Source organism: Pleuronectes platessa, chromosome 19 (assembly GCF_947347685.1).
Source record: "Pleuronectes platessa chromosome 19, fPlePla1.1, whole genome shotgun sequence".
In the NCBI taxonomy this organism is placed as follows: Eukaryota; Metazoa; Chordata; class Actinopteri; order Pleuronectiformes; family Pleuronectidae; genus Pleuronectes; species Pleuronectes platessa.
In genome coordinates this window covers 9,237,110-9,260,438 of record NC_070644.1, presented here as the reverse complement: position 1 = coordinate 9,260,438, position 23,329 = coordinate 9,237,110, and the positions used below count along the sequence as shown (strand labels likewise).

Below are 23,329 nucleotides of genomic sequence, written 5' to 3'. Positions count from 1 at the left end.
AGGCGTTCTTAAGATAATGAGACCAAAATGAACTGGTTAGGTCCCAATAACCTTGACCCTTGACCTCGAAATCAGTTCATTTTTGTGGCCAACTGAACATTTCTACCAAATTTGAAGAAATATCCTCGTGGCGTTCTTGAGATATCATGTGGGACAGAGAAACACACAGAAAACCCTAAAACATAACGTCTCCAGCTGCTGGACATCACCAGAGCAGAGGCATAAACATGCTTCATGATGGATGTAACAGTCTTAAATAGGCGAGGATGTCATTTCAGGTCACTCGAAAAACAGACATTGTATCCCAGGACACTCTGTGGTTAAAGAAGTGAAATAAAGAAATGAACAGAGAGAAGTCTGGCAGTATAACATGTCGTTCACCACCTGTATATATATATATATATACTGCAGGTACTATTTGTCCTAGTTTCTTTGCTCTGTATCTACTGAACACAAACTCGCTACACTTTTTAAAACACACAGCCCTGCACACAGCCTCATATTCAGAGACATCAGTGACAACATTGTTTTCCAGGAGCTGCCGTCCCTGAGGAATGCTTGGTTTGGCGTCGGCTGTTGAACTCTCTGCCATCCTAAACTAACATTTTAAAGCAGCCGTGGCGTGTTCCTGATTTGTTTCACTAGAGGTGGAGTTTGTGGAGGAGAAGATGCCAAGAGTGATTATCTGTCTGATGACAAACCTCTCTGTCTCCCTCCTTCAGGAAACAGCAACATGGAGAAACCCCCGCCGACCTCTGAGGAGTCGCTTTCTCATGGGACGTAAAACGTTTTTTCTCAGTGCATCAGAGACACAGGCGGGCAGACAGGAAGAGGACGTTATGGACTGACTGAGCACATGTGAACGGATGAGTCACGTATGAGTGATAGATGATGTAACAGCGTCTGGGACGCTCCTCTTTCACACCATGGAGATGATTGCTGCAGCAGAGAGGGGGAAAGTGCTTTTTTAGACGCTTGTGACCTTCATATATTTATTTTGCCAATGACAAAACAATCGCAGGCGGTGGAGAGGCAATGACCTAATTCAGATTAAATGACCTCATACCGATAAGTAGTCCGCCTCCTCGCCGGGTGATGGAACATAATCACAAATGGACTCTTATCATAGATGCTGGAGAGTGTGAGGTTACTTGATATTCTCCGTGTGGATGTGTGTGTGGGTTTGTGTGTGGTGAGGTTTGATGCTACATACAGCTATGTTGCGGCGTGGACTTCTAACCTGGGTCTCCCGTGTTGGGGGTGCGCTGGTGCTCCTCTGCTGCTCCCTGTCACTGCTCTACGTGATGACCTGCAGCCCCCCACACTCCGATGACCCGCCACTGAGTCATGCGTTACCCCGCGCTGGATCAAATCACCCCAGCCTGGGGGGCACAGGACCGGGAGTGGGAGTGGGGGCCGGTGGGACAGGAGGAGCCGGAGTGGGGCCTGCTCAAAGCGGAGGATCAGCGAGTGTCCAGTCGTACCAGGTGCTCCTCCAAGAGCGTGAGGAGCAGCACCGACACCACATCTCCTCCCTGAAGAAAGAGATTGCACAGCTGAAGGAGGCTTTGCAGGAGCGCAGCCAGCAGCTGAAAGGAGTGCAGGAGAGCCTGAAGAGAGGAGGCCCCGCAGAGGGACCGGAAACTGGGGTCGGCTCCCAGGGAGGCGGCCTCGGAGAGACTCAAGGAGCCAAGAGCCAGCAGGCCGATCTCCAGGACTTCCTGAGGAGCCAGCTCTCAAAGGCTGAGGTGACTGCCGGCATCCGGCTGCCCAGCGAGTATGCGGTGGTGCCATTTGAGAGTTTCACGCTGCAGAGGGTGTACCAGCTGGAGATGGGCCTGACACGTCACCCTGAGGAGAAGCCGGTGAGGAAGGACAAGAGGGAGGAGCTGGGGGACGTGCTGGAGACGGCCCTGCACAGCCTCAACGCACCCCCATCCCAGGACGCCCGGGGTGCAGCAGAGAAGACGCAAAGTAGCAAAGTTTACGCACCGTCCGACTTCATAGAAGGTAAGAACACTTCAAATCTCAACCTTGTCTCTTCCAACTCTTGGCACCAAAATGAGTTGGTGTATGCAGGTTTTTTAAGTGTGTGAAAACTCTGACCAACGCTGGGAAATACGATATGTGTCATAACGTCGAAAAAGTGCAGTGTCAGCGTCTAGATCTGCAAACTAAAAGAAGATGAGTCATTTGACCTGGGAGTGAATGTCGATCGTACCCATTTGCAGACCATTTGAAGCCAGATGTTAATGGGTTTTTTGATCAGTGGAAAAGGGCCCTAGAAATATTCATAAAGTATTTATGATCAAAATAAATATATTTGAAAGGATGTATCTTGCGTTAAAATGTATATTAATATAACAAGGAATTGTTCATTATAGTACCTGGTAAGTGGGAAAAGGTTGATCCTTAATGTGAAATTTTCTGGCAAAATATTTTTCTGCAAAAATATCAGATCTTGTGGTTACAGCTGCACCTGCAACAGCTTTTAAAAAAATGTAGAGGCACTGGCTGGTCTTGAACTAGAAGTGTGAAAAACACAACATCTTTATTAAACCTTAACCTGCTACTGCTGCCTAAATCAAACATAAACAGTCATAGACTAAATTCTATAGTCCCGTGCTTTGTACATGCACCATCCACCTCTACCACCCGCTGTGCACATACTCCAGGGAATGATTAAAGGTTTAATCATTGATCGCCACAGCCAATCAGAGCACACGTGACAACTCTGAGTTAATTTGTTTTCCGGCAACCAAAGTCTCTCTCTCTCTCTCTCTCTCTCTCTCTCTCTCTCTCTCTCTCTCTCTCTCTCTCTCTCTCTCTCTCTCTCTCTCTCCCTTTGTCTCGTAGATAATAACGTAACCCTTGACAACACAAGGTAATTGGGAAAAACAAATAAGTAAATATAATTCCTTGGAGACAGTCTTGCAAACCTGAACCTTTTCATATGTATTCCATTTATATCATTGACGAGTTTGTTTTCTATCCCAGAATAACTATACTTTAGTTTCTTCTTCTACCTTCAGTTACTGTGATGTTGTTGGAGTTTTCTTTTTGAAACATGAATCCCTGGAAGGTCAGAAACAAGTTGGTGTTGTCGTGTACGGGCGCAGCCAGGATATCCTCTTGGACTCAGCTCTGATCACAAGCTCAGGAAATGAACACAGCTGCTCCACATTCACTGTGCAGCATCTCTTCAAACGTGCTATTATTGTGTGTGTGTGTGTGTGTTTGTGTGTGTGTGTATATCTGTGTGTGTGTGTTACCTCTATAGGACCTTTTCCAGTATTAACACTGACCTTGTCAGGACCGGTAGACTTATGGGTACCAAAGCCTGGTTCTGAGGCAAATCGTCATTTCTGAGCTCCTGGTTATGATTATGGGTAAGATGTGAAGTGTGGTTAGGTTAAGGTTAGGGCATGAACTGGTTTTGGGGTTTTGCTTAAGATGAGAAATTAGGTTTTGGTTAGGCTGTCCACAATGAATGGAAGTCAATGCAAAGTCCTAACAAGGATAGCTGAGCTTAACCATGTGTGTGTGTGTGTTTGTGTGTGTTTTTGTGTGTGTGAGTGTGTGTTTGTGTGTGTGATCTCCTCTTGTAAGGTCACCATCCCTCAGTGTTTGAGTGGGCGGAGGTGCACCTGGCTTAGAGGAAATGAGCCACAGGTCACTATGGAGCCTCTCACATCTACATGAGCCTGTGTGTGGTCTCGTGTGTTCTAAGTGTGTGTTTACGCGACGGCAATCTTAATAGATGTGCATACATTTGTGCGCATCTGTGTGTGCGTTCAGATAAACAGCCTCCACAAATCCTGAGCGAGACAGCAGGAGAGTGCAGCGTGCTTTTAATGAAATAGCGACTCTCTCCTGCTGGTATTTCGCAGTGAGTGCCCTTTAATGGATTTACCCATCGATTTTAAGCAAATTGGGAAAACACAGCCTCCTTTTTTTGCCAGACAGGAGAAAGGCAGTCGGGTTGGCTGTCGGCTGTCAGAGGCTGCACACACAAGCTAGTGAGCTGAAACTGCACACAAACAGTGGAGGTATGCAAAATGACCTCTCCAACCACTGAGGTCTGTGCTCACAGAAGGGACAGAGGGAAGCAGTTTAGACAGAAAGACAGAGACAGGAAGTGAAGGCATTTAGTCTGAATTCTTCCACATATCTACTAAACTGAAGCTTGTCGCGTCCCTATGGGGATTGAGGCCTCCCATCACAGGAAGCTCCCCAACCTAACCGGAAAGCTGCAATCAGACTTTGGATCTTTACCCACAGCTACTTTCTGTTCTCGCTCTTTCTCCGTCATTGTATTTGATCGACTTCTATCTGTGTGTGTTTCTCTAGTCTTTTCCTTATCTCCTCGAAGCCTCTGCACCTCCAGTGTTGTGTTTTCTTCCTCACTCTCTATTTCTTTTTCAGACTGGTTTCACTTCTTACTTTCTATATCCCCATTTCCCTTCCCATCGACCTCAGCAGTTCAATTTGAAAGTAATAACCCTACTAGTACCTGGGTAATTGAAATGCAACTTTCTCTCTAGAGAATCCAGCGGACGCATTGCATGAAATAAGGATATTGGTCCGGATGACCGTAATAGCATTTCTCTCAGTGTTTATGTGTCATAAGTGTATGATAAGTTATTGCTCTTTGGCCAGCAGCAGGCAGCATGGACAATGACTCATGTTGCCTCATTTGCCCTCGTTGTTATACACACAGTAGCTATCAGAGAACTGATGACTCACAAAGAACAAAGAAGTAATGATGAAGCCGATGCTAAGAGGGATTTTCCCTTGAATGATATTATTGTGATTTTCAGAATTTGATATCAACCAACGCAAATGGAAAAATCTCATGGGACCTAAACAAGAGCCACACCTGGGAGAAATAAAAACTGAAAATCCTAATCATTGAGACAAAGTAAACGTGCAGAGGAACAACAGGCAGAGGAACAACAGGCAGAGGAACAACAGGCAGAGGAACAACAGGCAGAGGAACAACAGGCATAGAAACAACAGGCAGAGAAACCAAAGTCTAACATTAAAGCTCATTATATGAATTACACTTAAACTTTGTGAAAGACGTTTTCTCGTTGAGAGCTAAAAGACAAGATCAATACCACTCTCAGTGTGTGTTCAGTTAATGCTCAAGGGAGTAGTTTGCCTTCAAGGCTTTCTGACTGATAAGCCCTGAAAGCAAATCTAACTCAACAGCGTTCAATATAAATGTATGGAGCCTATTAGCTTAGCTTAGCATAAACATGGAAGTAGAGGAAGCCTTATCACAGTTTGTAAACTTGTAAACCACAACTTGGTTCAGTATTGTATAACTGCATTGATTAAAGGGCAATGGTAGCAGTATCGCTCTACTAACTTGTGGCAGATATTTGTGTCCCCCTCAGGATTATTTGAGAAAATTTTGTTTATCCTAGTTTTAGAATATTTTATGACCCAATCTGGGACAAGTGTAATGAAGCTTCTGTAATCGGCAAATGTTAGCATGCTAACGTTCTAAATCTGCTAACCATACATCAGTACGATGAGAAATACCTAAACTGGCAGAAACGTTATTTTGACCTATTTAGTTTGGCCGATGTCCAATCAGCTAACATGGAGTAGGGAGGATTTATGACCTATACTGCAGCCAGCCATCAGGTGGCGATTGAGATGTTTTGGCTTCACTTTTGGGGAGCTGTCATGTCATCCATCTTTATATGCAGTCTATGGTACTGCCTTATGTAGTATGGATGTAAAACATGCTACATCTTTTGACAGAGCTAGGCTAGCTCTTACCATCTGCTTTCAGTCTTTATGCTAAGCTAAAAACATTATCTCCTTGCTGTAGATTTAAAAAAGAGCAAATTTCCCCAACTGTTCCATTGAATTTGCACGTAGGATTTTTCAGGTCCTGACTTCATGTCTCATTGTCTCATCAATCAGGTATCACTCGCACGGAGAGGGACAAAGGGACGCTGTACGAGCTGACCTTCAGAGGGGAGTCGAGTAATGAATTCAGACGCCTGGTCCTGTTCCGTCCCTTTGGACCGCTGATGAAAGTGAAAAACGAGAGGGTGGACACATCAAACGTCCCCATCAACATCGTCGTCCCGCTGTCCCGGCGCACAGACAAGTTCAAACAGTTCATGCAGAACTTCAGGTGAGACCGAACCTTCCGCTTCTTATGGTGATTTCTTTGCTCTTCCTCAGATTTCATCGTAACACAAACAATGTGACAGAAACAGAAGCATCACAATAATGCAATTATTCAAGGAGGTTTTCGGCATTAACTAATTCACAAAAATGTGATACTCAGCAATTCAAATCCAGTTTTTATTCCAGTTTTACATTTTAATTGGGGATCAGGCAGACAGCGACAAGAAGTGGAGGGGATTAGAGGAAAGATAATTAACATGAGGGAGTTTTTTTTTTCTTTTTCTGCAGAAACATGCAATTAACATTTTGAAACTGCACACACAGTGTTATCAGTTAATTTGTTTTTCTGCTGGTAGGCATAATCACAATGCAAATAATATGAGAGAGAGTTAATTGACTCAGACAAGAACATGAATAACAGCTCCCATCTCTGCATCTGTCACCAGAGCCGTTTTCGGACACGAGCTCCGGAAAAATGTCCAGGAAATTGGGTCAGCATATTATGTATTTGAGATGTGTCTCATATAAAAGGAATGCAGCAAGAGTTTGCCCAAGTCAGACATGTTCGCAATGTGGTGTGTTCTGCAGCACATCGCCACAGGCATATCGACAAACTCTTGTTTTACTTCCAAGTTGAAATCTTTGTCATAGTCTTCTAAGTGTAGCCTCTTTTTCATTCTGAGATATTTTTTTATTTTTTTTATTTTTTTTTATTTTCTGTTTTGGGTCATGTGATAAAATCGTCATCAGTACGCCCACACGCTTGCGGTGAATGTTGCAGACATTTTCCTCCCGTACTCTCACATGGGATCACTCAGACAGATTTTACTCAGGGGGTCGAGCAGGAAAAGTTCCAGAAAATGATGGGATCAACTTAATTGGACATTTCATTCATCTTTTTGCCATGGATTTCTTTTGTGAAGCACTTAATACCCTGGTTCAGATAAGTGCTATACAAATAAAGTTATTATTTGTTGTTTCACATAGAGCCCCTCCGGGCTACACATTCATTGCATGTCTGAAAGCAGCTTACATGTTCACAGGAAAGGTTTCATAGACCCCATACATTTTTGATGCATCACAAACAGATCCAGGCTATACTCTCTGGATGCGATAAAGAATTTATGAAAAAGAAAAAGCACAAAGGTTTGATTTTCTTTTCATGGATCTCTACAGCTACAAGGTCACATTAAACTTTATCACTTAATTGCTGTCATTAAAATAAAAATCATATTTTGAAATGCGTTCAGAAATCATCAGCGAACAGCAGCAGCAGCAGCTTGCTCCAGCGCCACACTCTTTCACCATCAGCTGAGGCAACATCCTCTTTAATGTGTGTGATTTATTGTGCTGCCACGGCTGCTTATCACAGCTGTTTTTACATGGTAAATCCTGCTTAGTAGCAGTGTTGCAGCCCATTAAAATACCCCCCTGGGCAGACCAGCAGACGTTGATATAAAGCATGGCAAGGAGTGTATACTTGCTTGAAAGGCTCTGCAAGTGGCTGAGCAAACTCTTTACCCTCATACATATTAACGGTCTTCTAGGATAAACTGTGTGTGTGTGTGTGAGTTGAGGAGATGATGGTGGTGAGAGACGTATCAAATGTCCTTTACTCACATTTATGCTTGAAAAATGACTGCATTCTTGATTCACTGTGAAATGCCTCCCCAGTGCAGGATACAGAGATGATATGTGAATTCACACAAGCGTCAACAAACTGCAAACATTTGCAGCCAGACTCTGTGGAGTTTAAAGACTCATTTTCGGCACATGATCAAATTATTAGACATTTTTTGTTAATATTCTGTTGTCTGTGGTGAGTGACAAAATTAGGAATGCTTCATTTATAACCCAAACTAAAAAATAACTTTACTTCTAATGATAGAGCCTTCAACACAACAGCATCTTTAACGACAGTAAAAAATCATATTTTTCATGACTACTCAGTATCCTCGGCACGTACTCAGTCATCTTTTAAAACATCTCGTGTTCATCTAGTTTTACAAGATAATTTCTCTCAAGTGCTTCTGGCAGACATTCTGAGAAATGTGTGCGAGTCTGGAGTCTCCTGAGCAGAGGAGGTGAATTAGACTTCAGCATGCGTGTGATGCATTTGACACGTCTCCATCAAAGCACTCGCAGGCATCTGCCACCTGGTCTCTGTGCACTCACACACAATGTCTGCTATCACACAGAGTCAGAATGAGGAGAGTCAGGGTTGATTGACTAATTATTCCTTTGGTTAATAAATGTCAGGCAATAGTTACAAAAGGCACATCACAGTCATCAAGATACAAAGATGTTGACTTTTTAATTCATTTATGACAAGGGGAGTGAAAAATACAATAATGTTGGACTTTTTTTTAAGACAAATGACTGAAACTTTAATAAATGATGCAAGTTGTTCACTGGGAAGCATTTGTTCCCAGTGCACTTCCTTCCTGTAATGTCCCCTGCTCACTTTGAGAATGCTTTCATCCATATTGTCCCTTCCTCTTTGTGTTTGTGTATACGTGCAGGGAGGTGTGTGTGCGGCAGGACGGCCGAGTCCATCTGACGGTGGTGTATTTTGGGAAGGAGCAGATGAGCGAAGTCCGCAGCACTCTGGAGAACACGTCCAGGTGGGTTGAAACCGCAGCCAAGATCAGATCATTGAATTGGAGCCCAAACGCAGAAGATGGAATGATATTTAAGAAGTAAAAAAAAATAACTGCTGGAAAAATACTCTTTCACTGTTTCCCCACATGCCACAGAAACCCCTCTCACGTTTTCTAATCTGTCGCTCTCATTTCACGACACCTACAAAGCACACACACCCCCTGGGTCGGCTCCGTGCCACAGCCAGTCATCTGGCTGATGAATAATGGAGCAGTGTGCCACCCATGCCAAGGGGCTGAGCGCTCCCAGCCGACACAGATAAATCATAACAGGCCCGTGATCGCCCGTGACTCATGCTAACCCTCTCGCAGGACCTGGACGCCAACGCCACAGGGGAGGTGGCTGATCGCGAGTCAGATCCACTGTGGACTGAGCCACAGTTCCCCGAGGGAGTTGCTATGGTGACGCTTGTCGATTTCCCAGCCCTGAGGGTTTTGTGTGGCATTGAATCGGTCGGACTATCTCCAGTATCACACTGCGCCTCTTTGTCTCTCCGTGTCTCCTCCTGTTGCCGTCGCTGAGGGGAAACTGTGGAGATAAGAGACGAGGCGGCGTTAAATAGTCTCCGAGTGAAGTGTCACATGAAACATAAAGAAAGCAAAGCCTGTGGCTGTAGAGAGAAGAACACAAAGAGCCAACAGGAACTCAAACACTTATATTGCAATCAAGTATTTCGGCATAGATCAATTCTGTAAAATAACTAATAGGGTTAGGGTATATTCAAAGTCAGGATTCCTCCTTTTGGGATCATGAATGTTCCCTGCAATCAAACTAGTGTTTTTTGTAGATATTTCAGTCTGCACCAAGTTGAGTTTTAAAACCCAGCACAAGCCAATTCTCACATGATTTGCATTGAATGTTGGATACGATATGATATGAGTTGAAGAATGATTCAATTATCACAATTGCTTTTTATCGTCTGACTAATCTGTTCAGCTGAGCAGCAACAAATGTTTATTTTACTCAGTTAAACCAAACACAAACGTGAATATTATGTAGAGAAAAAACTATTCAAATTCGAGTTCCAGTCCCGTTTCTGTCCAGATGTTGTGAAGGTTGAGACTGGGACAGAGCAAAAACACACCTAAAGTAGCACTATATCAGGACTAAGTGTTCCCTGGGTGTGGTGGTGTATTTCAAAAGGTTAATCCAAAGTCTAAAAGAGTTAAGGGTCAACCACGCTCCTCACTCAGAAGGCAAGTAAACACACTCACGTACGTCCTCAATCACAAAAGTCAATATCTGTTCCCAGCAGTGATGGCATCATTAGCTGATCCGATTCTACGCTGCCCTTCCCACAAATTAAATTCACCTCCAGAAACTGGTTTAGTTGGCGTCCGCTCCCAAGTCACCTCTAGCCATTTGTCCTTTTTCTGCTATGGAATCACATGCAGTCACACACTCTGCTTTTTAGAAGCACCACTTAAATTCTCAGATAAAGGCACTGTGACCCGGCACAGTGTTTAGACTGACAAATCTGTCTTTAAAGCAACCTATGAGTCGTACTAGACCCCAATGAACTCAGTGTGCCTGACAATCAAATTTTGGGGATTCAAGAAGAGCGGGAGACGTGCATTCAGTTCACATTTAATAGGACTGTAATGAGGACCTGAGAAAGGAAAAAAGGCAGAAGATTATAATTAAAAACAAAACTTCTATTTCCTAATGTTTATAAAAGCTAAAACGGAACAACGCAGAAACTAGTCGCCAGATAACACTGGTGTAGGCACAGCAGCAGTCTGGCACTTAAGAGGGGGAGACGAGGTCAGTCATCCAACTGCAACCAAATACTTTTGAGGGGAATCGCCCTTTACGTTGCTTTTAAATATTACCTCGCTCAATATGGGGCCCTACTTTACAGCGACAATGGCTGACTCTGTACTGCGGCTCAAACAGGGGAGAGGCGAATCCTGAATCTTCTCTCAAACATGGGATGACAGAAATTGGGGGTGAGGCATAGTCACAAAACTGAATGTATAAGTAACCTCATTCGATTTAAGCCGGAAAAATAAAACCTCCCTTTCTCCCAGTCGCCCTTACCTGCACGAATACAGCAGTCACCATCAGACAAAGAGTCACCATCAGACAAAGAGGCAGTAATTGCCCATGCCTGTTTTTATAAAGGAGGGGAGCTAATAGGGCGGTGCTCTAGCTCCTAGCTGTCAGCCCTCACAGTATTTGCAAGACTATCAGCAGCCATTATAAACTTCTTGTGGCAAATTTTCAAGGATGGCCTCTCCATCCCTCTCTCGGATTCAATGGAGTATAAAAAAAAAAAAAGTTTACCAACCCCGGCAAAGGAGGTTATGTTTCCTGTTTAGTTTGGTGGTAGGAAGCGGTATGGATCAAGGAAGACTAAATTTAGGTGTGGATCCGGATCAGAGGGCAGATCCAGAATTGTTTATCACTTAATTTAACATTGCGAGATTTCATTTTATTTCCCAGGCAATTATTCATGGATTTGTATTTGATGAATTTGAATGAAAGTTGGAACTCTACCGATGGAATATAGTCAACGTTTCAGGAAATCAGAGCTGTAGTCTTCAAGCGTTCGGGGAGACACCAGGGATATCTGTTAAAGCAGATGGAATTAGCCACAGACATTTCAAGTACATCGCTTACACGTCTGTTCTTCAAAGCCCGGACTGAAGCTGAATCCATTGGGGAGATGTACATTTCTGAGCCTTTAACATATGCAAGAATAAAGATCCTATACAACGTGAGATACAGAGTGAAAATGAGAACAAGAGGGAGGCTGTGTGCAAATGAGTTAACCTGTTCTAAAGAGATACCCGTCAATATGTATAAATAATTACTGTGCCTCAGAAGCAGAGATGATCACTCCGGGGAAAACAGAAAGACAGCAGGGGAGATGTGTGAAAAGTAGATGTGAGAGCAAGGCAGAGGCAGATTTTCTGAGAATGGAAAAATTACTTTAAACAACCATCTCAAACCAAACTGGACGTGTTTATAAAAAGAGAAGGACGAAAAGTTTGGACAGACAGAGACGCCACTGCCTTTCAGATCTTTCTTTCTTACCAAGTTTCAGCCTCTCAAACGAGCCTGTCGTGCTGCCGTGGCATTTCATTCAGTTCACACGTAGGTCAGCGACTCTCCGTGGAGCCTCTGACAGATCTGGGGAAGCAAGAAGATAATGTTGAGCAGAAGGTCACGGAGAGAAGATTATGAGTCGATTAGATGAGACGCAAATCAGAGAGGAGGTTAGAAAGACGTCCAAATATTCATATCAATGAAAGCATGTGTCTTTGCAGATCGCCAGTATGGACCCACTCAGCAAATTGCTCAGTGTTAATAACTTGCCCGAGGGCACAGCCTGAGAGTGATCACAACAAGTCTATAGCTCGACTCTCCATCACATGCACGGACTACTGATTCCCCAGCCCGCTGTTAGCTTCTTCTACAGTAGCCCAGAGAGGACACACCTCCCACCTCAGTTAACAGCAGCTGGGTGACTAACAGGAAGAAATTTGATGTTAAAATGTATTGCGAGCATGAAAAATGCCAAGGTAGAAGAAAACTACTGACCAGCATTGGAAACACAGAGCGATGAAGAGGAATTCGGCTTTAGAAATTAAATGTATTTAACAGGGCCACAAAATAGCGAGCAGCTCTGTGTGGATATGTGATTTCTTCTCAGCAGGGCTCTGAGCTAACATCAGCAGGAATAATGTTCACAGCAATGCTAACATGTTGATCCTTGGCCATCCTTTATCCTCTGGGGAACATGAATAACTTAAAAGGTTGTTTTGAAGGATCAGAGGATCACTGAGGTCATTAGGATTATGATTTATCCTCCGGGGAGCATGAATCATAGAGTGCAGTTAAAGATGGAGTACATGACGGCCTACCAATAGTGAAGCCAGTGTCTTGATTCCACCCTGGTGGCTCGCTACAGTATAGGTCATAAATCCTGCCTCCTCCATGTTAGTCGATGGGACAAGAACACGGTTAATATTTAATTGTCGGTAAATAGATTATTATTTTGGTTAGTTCTCGTAACACTGATGTGTGTTTAAGAGCTCATTGTGACCCTCTGATTTTGGTTTTAACAAACATCTGAGATTGATTTATGAGTGGCAATCTCTTGCTCTTTGGCACAGGATTATAATTTCTGGATAGAGGGAGGAAGCATCATCCACTTTTATATCTTTGGTTTAAATAATTGTACAAAATGTAATTGCAATCTGTTTTATAGAGATTTTCAGTCTGGACTCAAGTGGTGAACGGACTGACTTTAATATTCAGAGAGCGATGCCACGGCTAAAAATCCAAGCATGCTTCTCTGGTATCTGAGAAATGTGTTGAGATTAAAAAAGAAGCCTGGTTTTGGCCACGCATATATAAGGGCTTACAGTCACTGTCTTCTCACATTCAGTAGTCACCATGACCTGCAGTCAGTCCTCCAGCTATACCCCCGACACACGTTAATACACACAAATTGTTACACAGAGGCAGAAATTCCCAGGGAAAGCTAAAGGAAATCGGGTCGCCGCTGCCTGTCCTGAGCAGAACTAACAGGATCAGCCGCGCTGCTGAGACACAACATGACAGCTCTTTACAAGCTTCTCACCCTGACACAGATTCAACAATTTAGCCGCTACTAGGTACCAGTCACCACGCCTGCAGTAAACAAACTGACTATTTCAGGCCATAATACGGGTGCTGGTGCCTTTGACAAAGACGGAAGAAAAAGAGCAGGATATAAAAAGTAATACAGAAAACAGAGACAGTGCAGGATGTAAACTCACTTTCCCACACAACAGTGGAGCCTGTCTGTCTGTAAGAATTATTGTAACACACACAGGCCAACACACATAAACCATTTATCTACTCTATTTATCTAACAGTATCTCCAATAACATACAGGTTAGATTAATTGGAGACTCTATCAGAGACCGTCTTGGAGGGATGGATGAACAATATATCAACCTCGACAATTACGCCCTCAATATATTTTTAATCATGGAAATATCATCACAATAAATGATTAATGACCAATATCCCACTTCATTTAATTTAAAAAGTAAACATGCACAAGTGTATTTGTAAATATTGTTCAGTGCTTTGGATAACTGAAATGCTCGGTACCACTTTCTTGCCAAGAGTTAGATGTCTGTAGAAACTATTTAAAGTGATGGATGATGGTTCTCCGCCTCCTCCCACCATCCAGAAATTAAGCCAAAAATATCCTGGATACGAACGCTGCCATCTTGTGCACCTGGATCCAGAGAATGTGCACGAAGCGCTCAGGGGCTGGAGCTGGTCTTGTGGCGAGGTCCTGCAAATATGCTCGACCAAGACAATCTCAGCTGTCTATCATGACGGTCCACCTCATCAAATAAGTAATAAAAAAATAGATTATTTCTTGGACAAAAATCTGACTAACTAAAATGACAGAAACCTGTTTGAAGTGTACTTTTTAGTTTGGTCAATGTCCTATCCACTAACATAGATGAGGAAGGACTTATGACCTGTACTGCAGACCGCCAGCAGGTGGCGATCCAGACAATTTGGCATCACTTTTTGGCGGCTGTCATGTCATCCATCTTTATTTACAGTCTATGATCTGTATACCGTACATGTAGCTGACCATAAAGACTAAGAACAGAAAGATATCTCTTTATACTAAGCTAAGCAGCTGCTGGCTGAAGCTACATTTTGTGTGTTATCAATCTTCTCAATAAACTTCTTACAGACAGAAATCAAAGAAGCAAAACCTTAAAAAATGCCAAACTTTTCCTTTAAAACAAAAACAGTTTTAAATATTTTCTTCATCTCTGACAAATGAGCCCCTTTAAAGTTGAGACTGAGTCAACATGGGAACGTGGTGTTGCGTTTACATTGTGTGAGACAATCGGATGTATTGTGCACGGTCTCTGCCATCTGTGCTGGACAGTTTAGTGCCAGTGGGCTGGGTCCACGTCTCCTGGGACTCTGTGTAGACTGTGGAACAGATTGACTCTGTTTGGATTCATAAAGTGCGGACGGACGAGGAGACTGGACTCCGACTGACCGTACGTAAACTCATACAGTCAGATGGAAGAAGGACGCGTCCCCATTTGACCTGAACATTTCACGCAGCACTTGAAGTCATTGGTCATTTTCGGGATGTTGACAGGAGCTGCTTTTCACACAGACAAATAAGATGCTCATAAGTGGCGTTGTGTTTATGTTGCTCTTGGTTTTTAGAGCCACTCAGGATTAAAAGACTATATTATTTTGGGAGAGGCAAAAATAGTGGAAGTGAGACAAAAGTATTTTTTCACGGTAGCACACATTAATATACCCAGATACACAATATTCCCAGACACAAACGCACAGTGAGAGGGAACTATGGGGAGTGTGATTCAAGCCGCCTCGGGCAAAAACAAACCGACCACGTTTCCTCCAGTCGTCCCTGTTTCCTCCAACAAAGCCGTGTACGTCTGTCCCTGACGTGTTCTGTTCCACAGCCTCACATGAATGAGAGAGGAGGTTTGATCCTGTTTGTTCTGCCTCGGACTCAGACGTGTGAACCAGTTTCTCCTCAGTATCATCCATCTGAAGTGTGTGTCTGTATGTGTGCGTGCGTGCGTGCGTGCGTGTGTGTGTGTGTGTGTGTGTGTGTGTGTGTGTGTGTGTGTGTGTATGTTTGCACATGAGTAAAGGATTAGTCACTTACAGTGCGCGTTGTTAAGGAAAAAGCGGCAGCTGTGCACATCTGGATCCAGCTGTTCCTCTTTACTCTCACCACATCCTTGAAAAAAAGCACAGGAGGAAGCTTTGTTATTTCCCATGTAATTAATTTTTGGCTGCAGTTGAAAAGCTTGTGTGTATCATGACCGGGATGAGACTGAGAACATGAAATGCAGTCAGACCAGAACATTTTAATTTTGCTGATGTGAACTTTTGAGTAACGACTTGTGAGGTCATGATGTTTCAATCCGCGGCTGGAAAATGCTAAAAGGCAGAAAAAAGGGAGAATACAGAGGATCGTTGCCAGATTAACTCGCCAGGGAAGCCCGGGGCAAAGATGGACTGTGGGTCCCTGCTGACCTTCAGCTTCTTCAGCACTCTGATGTATTTACACACTCATTAGGCACAGTTCTCACAGCAGCATGATTATATTTCACCGAAATCGAAACCAGTTCTCATCTTCTGAAAAACGATCCAGCCCCGTGTGGGGCATGCTGCATTAGGAAGCTGTAATTTGATTGAAGATAAATAGATTGCGGGAATTATATCCACCATGAAGGCATGAAATAAACTGAAATAATTAAAATAATTAAAGCAACACTAAATAGGGTTTACTGAGCAACAGCGCCCTCTGTAACCCTTTTATTAACAAAATAAAGAAACTGAGTTTTGTCTGTTTGAGAAGGTGAAAATGTACAAGCCAGCTCAAGGCCCTCAGCGTGTCATTTGATGGAGCATCGTACTTCAGTGTTGCACATTCCCAAACAAATTAAGAGACAACTTACAAACCCATCACCACTAAGTGAATCTGAAACCCTTGGAGTAAATTAGCCCCTTATCTTGGTTGTTAATCCAGCGACAGGATTAATGCTCCATGCGGAATTACCTAATGTAGATAATGGCACCTGTTTGGCTGCCGAAGCCCAATAATTGTATAGTTTTTATTTGGATTAGAATCTCAGTTTCGGAAGCTTTTCAACCAACATGTCAGTCGAAAACTTACTTCTGCTTTATTCTGCTCAGTTCATCACATCCAGTTTACTTTGAATATTCTCTCTCGTTTTCTCTGTCGTCCCATTAGTGTCAGTTCAATTAAGCAGATGTATGATGTTTGGATTCAAAACATTTTTGAATCAGAGCACATCAGTTAAGAAAATGTAGTTGATGTGACATCTTTCAAATGGGAAGGCAATTTAAAATGTTTTAGCAAAGGCAAAGAAATCATTAAACAAAACAACAACCAAACAGAAAAAGGAAACACAACACAGTAAAAATAGTCGATACAATTAAATTCAAAACAATTCCATCAATAACTTGCCCCTAATACAATGAAGGAATTTCAATAGAGATATGATAAACTGTGTAGATTGAAATAATAATCTAATCAATTATTGCCATTTATAGAAAAGTAGTGATATATTGTTTAGGAGATGGAATAAAGTACTGGATATACAGCATTAACTTTTTTATAAAGACATTATATAAGGTGAAAAATATTAAGAATCTGAAAATGAAATGTGAAGAATCTGTAATACATAAGAATATTCTAAAATATTTTATAATCTTTCCACATGACTTTGTTATATTTTCTGCCTCAGAAACTGTCTCACTACAGGAGAGTTGGAATAAGATTCTTGGGTTTTGAACGAATGTGTCTAAAATCCATCATGTCTCCTTGTTGCTGTAAGTAAACTGACTTCTGCTTGTCTGTCTCGCCGCTCTCGTTCCTCACTGGGTTTCTGCAGGGAGGTGAACTTTAAGAACTTCACTCTGCTGCAGCTGGACGAGGAGTTTTCTCGGGGTCGAGGTCTGGACGTCGGGGCGCGGGCCTGGAAGGGAGGCAACGTGCTGCTCTTCTTCTGCGACGTGGACATCTACTTCACCGCCGACTTCCTCAACAGCTGCCGACTCAACACACAACCCGGTGAGACTCATACATTCATACACTTCTATCTTTGTGAGAACACTCAGTGGCATAATTGCTTTTAATGCTTAACCGTTGGGGTCATTTCACCATAACCCTCCTTGAGATTCTATTGTCTTGACAAACCGCCCATCCCAACCATCCTAGCCCTGACCCCTGGCCCTGAACCTAACCACTCGGGCATAACACCTATTCCCAATCACCTCTGTCTGAAACAAACAAAGAGAAAAACCTAGAGGTCGGACGTTTAAAACCTCTTTTGGTCAACCCACTGCTGCCTCACCTGTGCCTTTGGTCTTTTAAACTTCCCTTATGTCATTATTTTATTAACTTATAATTGTTTATTCACACCTCTGCTCCTATAGCACTCATTCAGAATGCTGTGTTTCAGGCCTAATCTAAACCTAAACCTAATTCTAACCCTAAAAGCAAGCGAGCACTGAGCCACATGTCCTCACTTTCCCAGAATGTGTCCTCACAAAGCTATGAGTTCACTCACACACACACACACACACACACACACACACACACACATTCCGTTATAAATAATTTCCTAGCTGTCTGACAACCCTGTCTCTCTACATCGCAGGTAAAAAGGTTTTCTACCCAGTGTTATTCAGCCAGTACAACCCCACTCTGATCTATGGAAGCCCTGAACACGTCCCAACTGTGGAGCAGCAGCTGGTAACACACACAAACACACACACACACACAAACGCACCAATCAAATCTGATGTTCTCCATTTGTCTTTTTTTAACCTTTCTGCAAGCCACTTCTTGGAAACATTGTGCTTTATACCTGGGAGGTGCTCCTGTGTAGAAACCCAGAGAAGCTACTGAAGTTCCTCCCCTGTGTATGGATCTGACATGTTACCGACCTCTGTGAGACCTGTGGTGGTTTTCCCTGCAGGTGATCAAGAAGGACACGGGGTTCTGGAGGGATTTCGGCTTCGGCATGACCTGCCAGTACCGCTCCGACTTCATTAACATAGGTAAATATTAGAGAATAACAACAATTAGAACACCGCAGTCGTATCCAACACAACATCTCACTTAGCAATGCAGGGATTTATAAACAGCGGCTCCTGGGGGTAGATCATTTGTGCAGAGGCGTTGCATAACGGAGGGTAGAAATGGGCTTCCTGGATGGCGACGGAAATATGCACAGCTATGTTAATGGTGCAATGACTTAATGGATGTGGGGGGGGGAAACACAAATGGCTCGACATTGCATTACTCTCCTAACTCGGATGGGATTTTATTATATTACTCTGCATGAAGTAGCTCTGAGCAGCAGCAGCAGCATATATTAGCATCTCATCTCGTAGCCTCTCCGTCCTCTCCCTCCGTATATTAGATCAGGAACATTGGGTCTCACGGCAGATTTACATCAATTTGGTTTCCCTCCAAAGTTTTATTGCTTTTATTGCTGCGTACTGCACCACTCCCACCAGACGTGGCCGTTATTTGCTTTATTCGATTTTCTCATCATCTTATTATTACTGACTGTGTGGTTATTATCATATATTGTCTGTGCTGTATTCTATATCTGGTACGAATGCAATCTGAGTATATGACTGCAAACCAGCTTAATGCTCCCTGAATGACAAGATAATAATAATAACAATTATAAAGGGGTCTGGCGGAGGTAACAACTTTGACAGAGTGCAGAATTACCTGTGACCTACTGGATTTCTTTTCACCATCATCTAGGTCATTCATGATGACAAAAGGCCACAGCGGTAATTCTCGAAGGCGTCACTTTATCCAAAGCGGCGCTATTGAACCCAAAATGATAAAACTGTTCATGTGGCTAAATACCCAAACATTAGTGTCACATGAGAGAAAGCTTGTATGTGTCATTCCAGGTGTCAAAGAAAACGGAAAATGGATTTGAAAGACTTGATGCGTGCAGAAACGTCAAGTTGTGGTTTTACAGCTGCTTCATGCTCAGTGACTTCCATGAAATCTTGTTATTATTCAGAGGAAACCATCAAGTGCTGATTCCCCTTTTTTTTCTCATGTTTTATGCTAAACTAAAGGAACCACAATTGTCTCAGATGACTCTCCACAGGAAAGAAAATGACCATGTTTCACAAATCGTCAAACTTCTCCTTTAAGACACGATTTAGTCCTGCGGGTTTATGCTCATCAGAAATGACAATGGAATTCATTATTTAGAAGGAGAGTACGCACAAACAAATGAACAATTCATCTGCTGGGTTCATGTCTTCTCTCGGTTTAGCCCCGGAGCAGGAGTGAAGAGAGGAGGCCGAAAGAGAAAATCCAAAACAAAACACCCAGCTTGTGTTACACCAAGTGAGAACATCGCGGTCCAGACATGCAAAGAGGCAGATTTAAACACGCCCGGTCGAGATCTGTTGCCGTCAGTCGAGAGGTTCCTCGCTGCCTCCTCACAAAACAACCGACCACCGTGCAGTCTAGAGATTATGATCACGTTCTGTTTGCTCTAATCAGGACTCACAAACAGCATTCCACTAAGAGTTAGTGAACACAGTGCAGAGAAAACAAGTGCTTGCATATCAAGAGGCCTCTTTACACAACAGCACGTGTAACGAAGCTGTGCAGCGGCAAGTTTTTAAATCTTGTTTACTCTCCGTTCTCGCAGGAGGCTTTGACATCGACATCAAAGGCTGGGGAGGTGAGGACGTCCACCTCTACAGGAAGTACCTCCACAGCAACCTCCTGGTGGTGCGGGCGCCGTCCCGGGGCCTGTTCCACCTGTGGCACGAGAAGCAGTGTGCCGATGAGCTCCCGCCGGACCAGTACCGCATGTGCATGCAGTCCAAGGCCATGAACGAGGCCTCGCACGGCCAGCTGGGGATGCTGTTCTTCAGGCAGGAGATCGAGGCCCACCTCCGCAAACAGAAGCAGCAGCAGCAGAACTCCAACCCCAAGAAGACATGAAGACTCACAAGTGGTGGAGTTAGAATCACTGCAATGACGGCAATCGGTTGGAAGTGAGGAAACAAATAGCTGACATGAACTACGTACGATTTTAAAGGAGTAGTTCAACTGTTTTCAAGGGATTACGCTTATTTGCTTTCTTTTCAAAGATTTCACTCTCATCTGTGTACACAAAATATGGAGCTGGAGTCAGCAGGTGACTAGCTTAGCTTAGCATAAAGACTGGAAATAGAGGGACACAGCTAGCTGGCCCGGTCTAACGATGAAATAACCTTCGTATTAAGGACGATTTCAAGTTAAAGTATCTCTAGCACATTTCGTGAAGACGTTTCACCGGGTTTCTTCAGTTCCAACTGACTAATGGGAGTCCCAGGTATTTACCTTGTCGGGTTGTTAGGAGTCCTTGAGGTTACCTGACAGGCTGGACTCGCCCTGCTGATGGTTTTGTTGGGAGTCGTCTGCAAGTCGTTGAGAGTCGTTGACCCACCCGCCCCCTGTGAGACATGTGTCCTAAGGTGTGAATTGTGGTGAAACTTCCTGGGAATGGAAGTCAAGACTCTGTTGTATATGGCTACTGTACTACCACAGTCTTACACCTCCTCTGTTCAGAGACAGTTTCTCTAGTTTGACGTAAATGGCTTCCTTCACTCCTCTTTCAAACTGCCCTGGACAAAATGTGGACATGGTTGTCTTCAAATGAATGTCCGCTGTCCCTTAGATGTAGGTACACTACTGAGTCCTGACCTGAGGAGCTGGCTCTCCTGTGCTGTGCCATGCGTTTGTGAAGGGGCTTTGAGTTTCCCCAGTGTACAGGTCTGTGCATTCCTCACTACATTCAACTGCATGCACTACATTGCTCTGCTCATGTCTGGGTGTTTTGTCTTTGGACCAGTTTCTGCCTCAGTGTGTTGGTGGGCTTGAAATGTTCTGGGATGTGGTGTTTGTTGAAAATCCTCCTTCAGATACTCCAGCAACATAAGGGATCACAACGTGGTGATATTATATAAATAAATGGCCCGTCTGTTATACAGTTATACAATATATCACATATACATTATTCATTTGCATTATTTTTAAGCAACATTATATTGCTAAATTGGTTTCAGATGGAAGAAATTTTACATTTAACAACTTTATAAAACGCTAAAAATATTTCCTTTAAATTTAAATAGTGTTCTTCTTCATGGATCAGTCAATAGGTGGCAAATGATTTTCTGTAATTTGGCCGATTCCTTACCTGACTGAATTATTTCAGCTTTACCTGTGTACTTTGTTGTGTGCTGCAGTTTAATCAATCAACAAAACATGTTTAAAAGCATCATCATAAATATGTAAAGTATTCAAAAAGTCCAATCTGTACCTGTTATCTGTATAACAGGTTAATGAGGATCTTTCTGAGTATCTGTTACTCATAAAGCTGTTAATTCATGCATTTTCTCTTTGAAATGTAGTGGAGTGGAGGTATAAGTGGCATAAAGGAAAATACTGAGGTATACTACATGTACACAAGTTTTAATAAGTAGAGTACACAGTAATTGAGTAAATAAGCTTAGTTACATTCCATCTCTGCAAGTTAAAAGGCCGCTCGCTTTATCTTCACATTTTGTGTCCAGGCCTGAGTGAAGAATCACTCAACGAGCAAAACTTTCTCAAAGAGTGAGAATAAGTATATTTACCAAAATATCAAACTATTCCCTAAATGAAAAATGTGAAGACTTTTGAACGGATGGAGATCATGTTGCTCTGTTGTAGCTGTGGATGGGCAATGTGACGGCACTAGTGGGCTCAATAACAGTGAGAGAGCCATTAATCAACAGCTTCTATTAACATCTAAACTACTGCAGTACTCTGATCTTGTCCGATCAGCCATCTGTACTTTCATCTGCGTTTGTGTTTTCCTGTGTAACTGCAGCAGGTGTTTTCAGAGAGAAAACACAGGGCCTGAACTTTGAGCTGGAACATTTCTGAACCATGTGCCTTGTGTAGAGAAAAAACCTGAACACTGTCTCGTCAATACAGGTTTTTATATGTAGGGAAAGAGAACCACCTAGTGGACTGAATATGAAAATGAATAGCATGTAGGTTAAACAATGAAGGACTTCTTCAAAGCCTGCAATGGCCTTGTAAAGCTTTTTATAAATTATTGATCAGTTATTTCTATTTATGTTTGTTATTATCTTGTGTATGTCACCATTTATACGATTCCGTTTGTCTCATTTCAAATGCAGTATTGTGTGTATGTGCCATTCATCTTTTTTAATTAGGTGAGAGTTGGAGTTAAAGTTAAAGGAAAACATGCCATAAATTGCATTATCTCTAGGTATTTGTCCGTAAAATGACTTTTTTCTCTAAAGCCTACTGAGTATAAGGTGTATGTGTGTATGTGAGTGCCCTTAATATTATTACACATGACCTAGTTGTGTTTTTGTCACATAATTAACTAGTGCACACGTAATGGATGGATAAAGGACGAATAAAGGACTGACAGTAATACTGATCACTGTCATGATGCTGACGGCGACTTAACAAGTCAGAGTGAGACTTTTGAGTGTCATGTTTTTGTTTCTCATTTCATAAGTAAAGTCTAGAGTGCAATAATGAAAGAGAAAATGTGATGTTTTATGTATTGCCACCAAACTTCAGCTGCCTCGTGGCGGCTTATATTTAATTAGTTTTATTATACTCACACATAATTAAATCGCCAGCACTTCTGAAATCAAAACAATCATGTAACAATGTATTTTTGGTGTTTGACCAAAGATGTGAAAAAGGCACTTTTTTGGTTTTATTGAAACATTCCTTGTAATAATACATCAAAAACCTTGACATGTCAATGTTATCTTTTTCATTTAATGTAAATTAGTTGAATAAAATATTTGTGTATTGTATGTGTGTATGTTGTTTTCTTAAGTACCATATAACACAATAACTGTGTGTGTATATAAAATGTCCATGATACTAATATAT

General features: G+C 42.7%; 1 protein-coding gene and 1 long non-coding RNA gene across 4 annotated transcripts in view; one reads left to right on the top strand and one right to left on the bottom strand.

Annotated features, from left to right (window-relative positions):
• Positions 1 to 23,250, top strand: part of csgalnact1a (chondroitin sulfate N-acetylgalactosaminyltransferase 1a) — a 35,499-nt gene extending 12,249 nt beyond the window's left edge. For all 3 annotated transcript variants that reach the window (XM_053411524.1, XM_053411523.1, XM_053411525.1), the window contains exons 2-8: positions 723 to 2,010; positions 5,941 to 6,157; positions 8,676 to 8,777; positions 17,256 to 17,434; positions 18,024 to 18,118; positions 18,345 to 18,426; positions 20,064 to 23,250. In XM_053411524.1, coding sequence (XP_053267499.1) covers positions 1,203 to 2,010; positions 5,941 to 6,157; positions 8,676 to 8,777; positions 17,256 to 17,434; positions 18,024 to 18,118; positions 18,345 to 18,426; positions 20,064 to 20,362 — 1,782 coding nt within the window. In that variant the 5' untranslated portion in view covers positions 723 to 1,202 and the 3' untranslated portion in view covers positions 20,363 to 23,250. The remainder of the gene's footprint in view (positions 1 to 722; positions 2,011 to 5,940; positions 6,158 to 8,675; positions 8,778 to 17,255; positions 17,435 to 18,023; positions 18,119 to 18,344; positions 18,427 to 20,063) is intronic.
• LOC128425039 (uncharacterized) lies at positions 8,449 to 20,201 on the bottom strand. The gene is made up of 4 exons (XR_008333083.1): positions 17,208 to 20,201; positions 15,497 to 15,571; positions 11,854 to 11,949; positions 8,449 to 9,342 (listed from the first exon to the last, which is right to left on the bottom strand). It is a non-coding gene; the product is annotated as an uncharacterized LOC128425039 (long non-coding RNA).
• Positions 23,251 to 23,329: the final 79 nt, after the last annotated feature.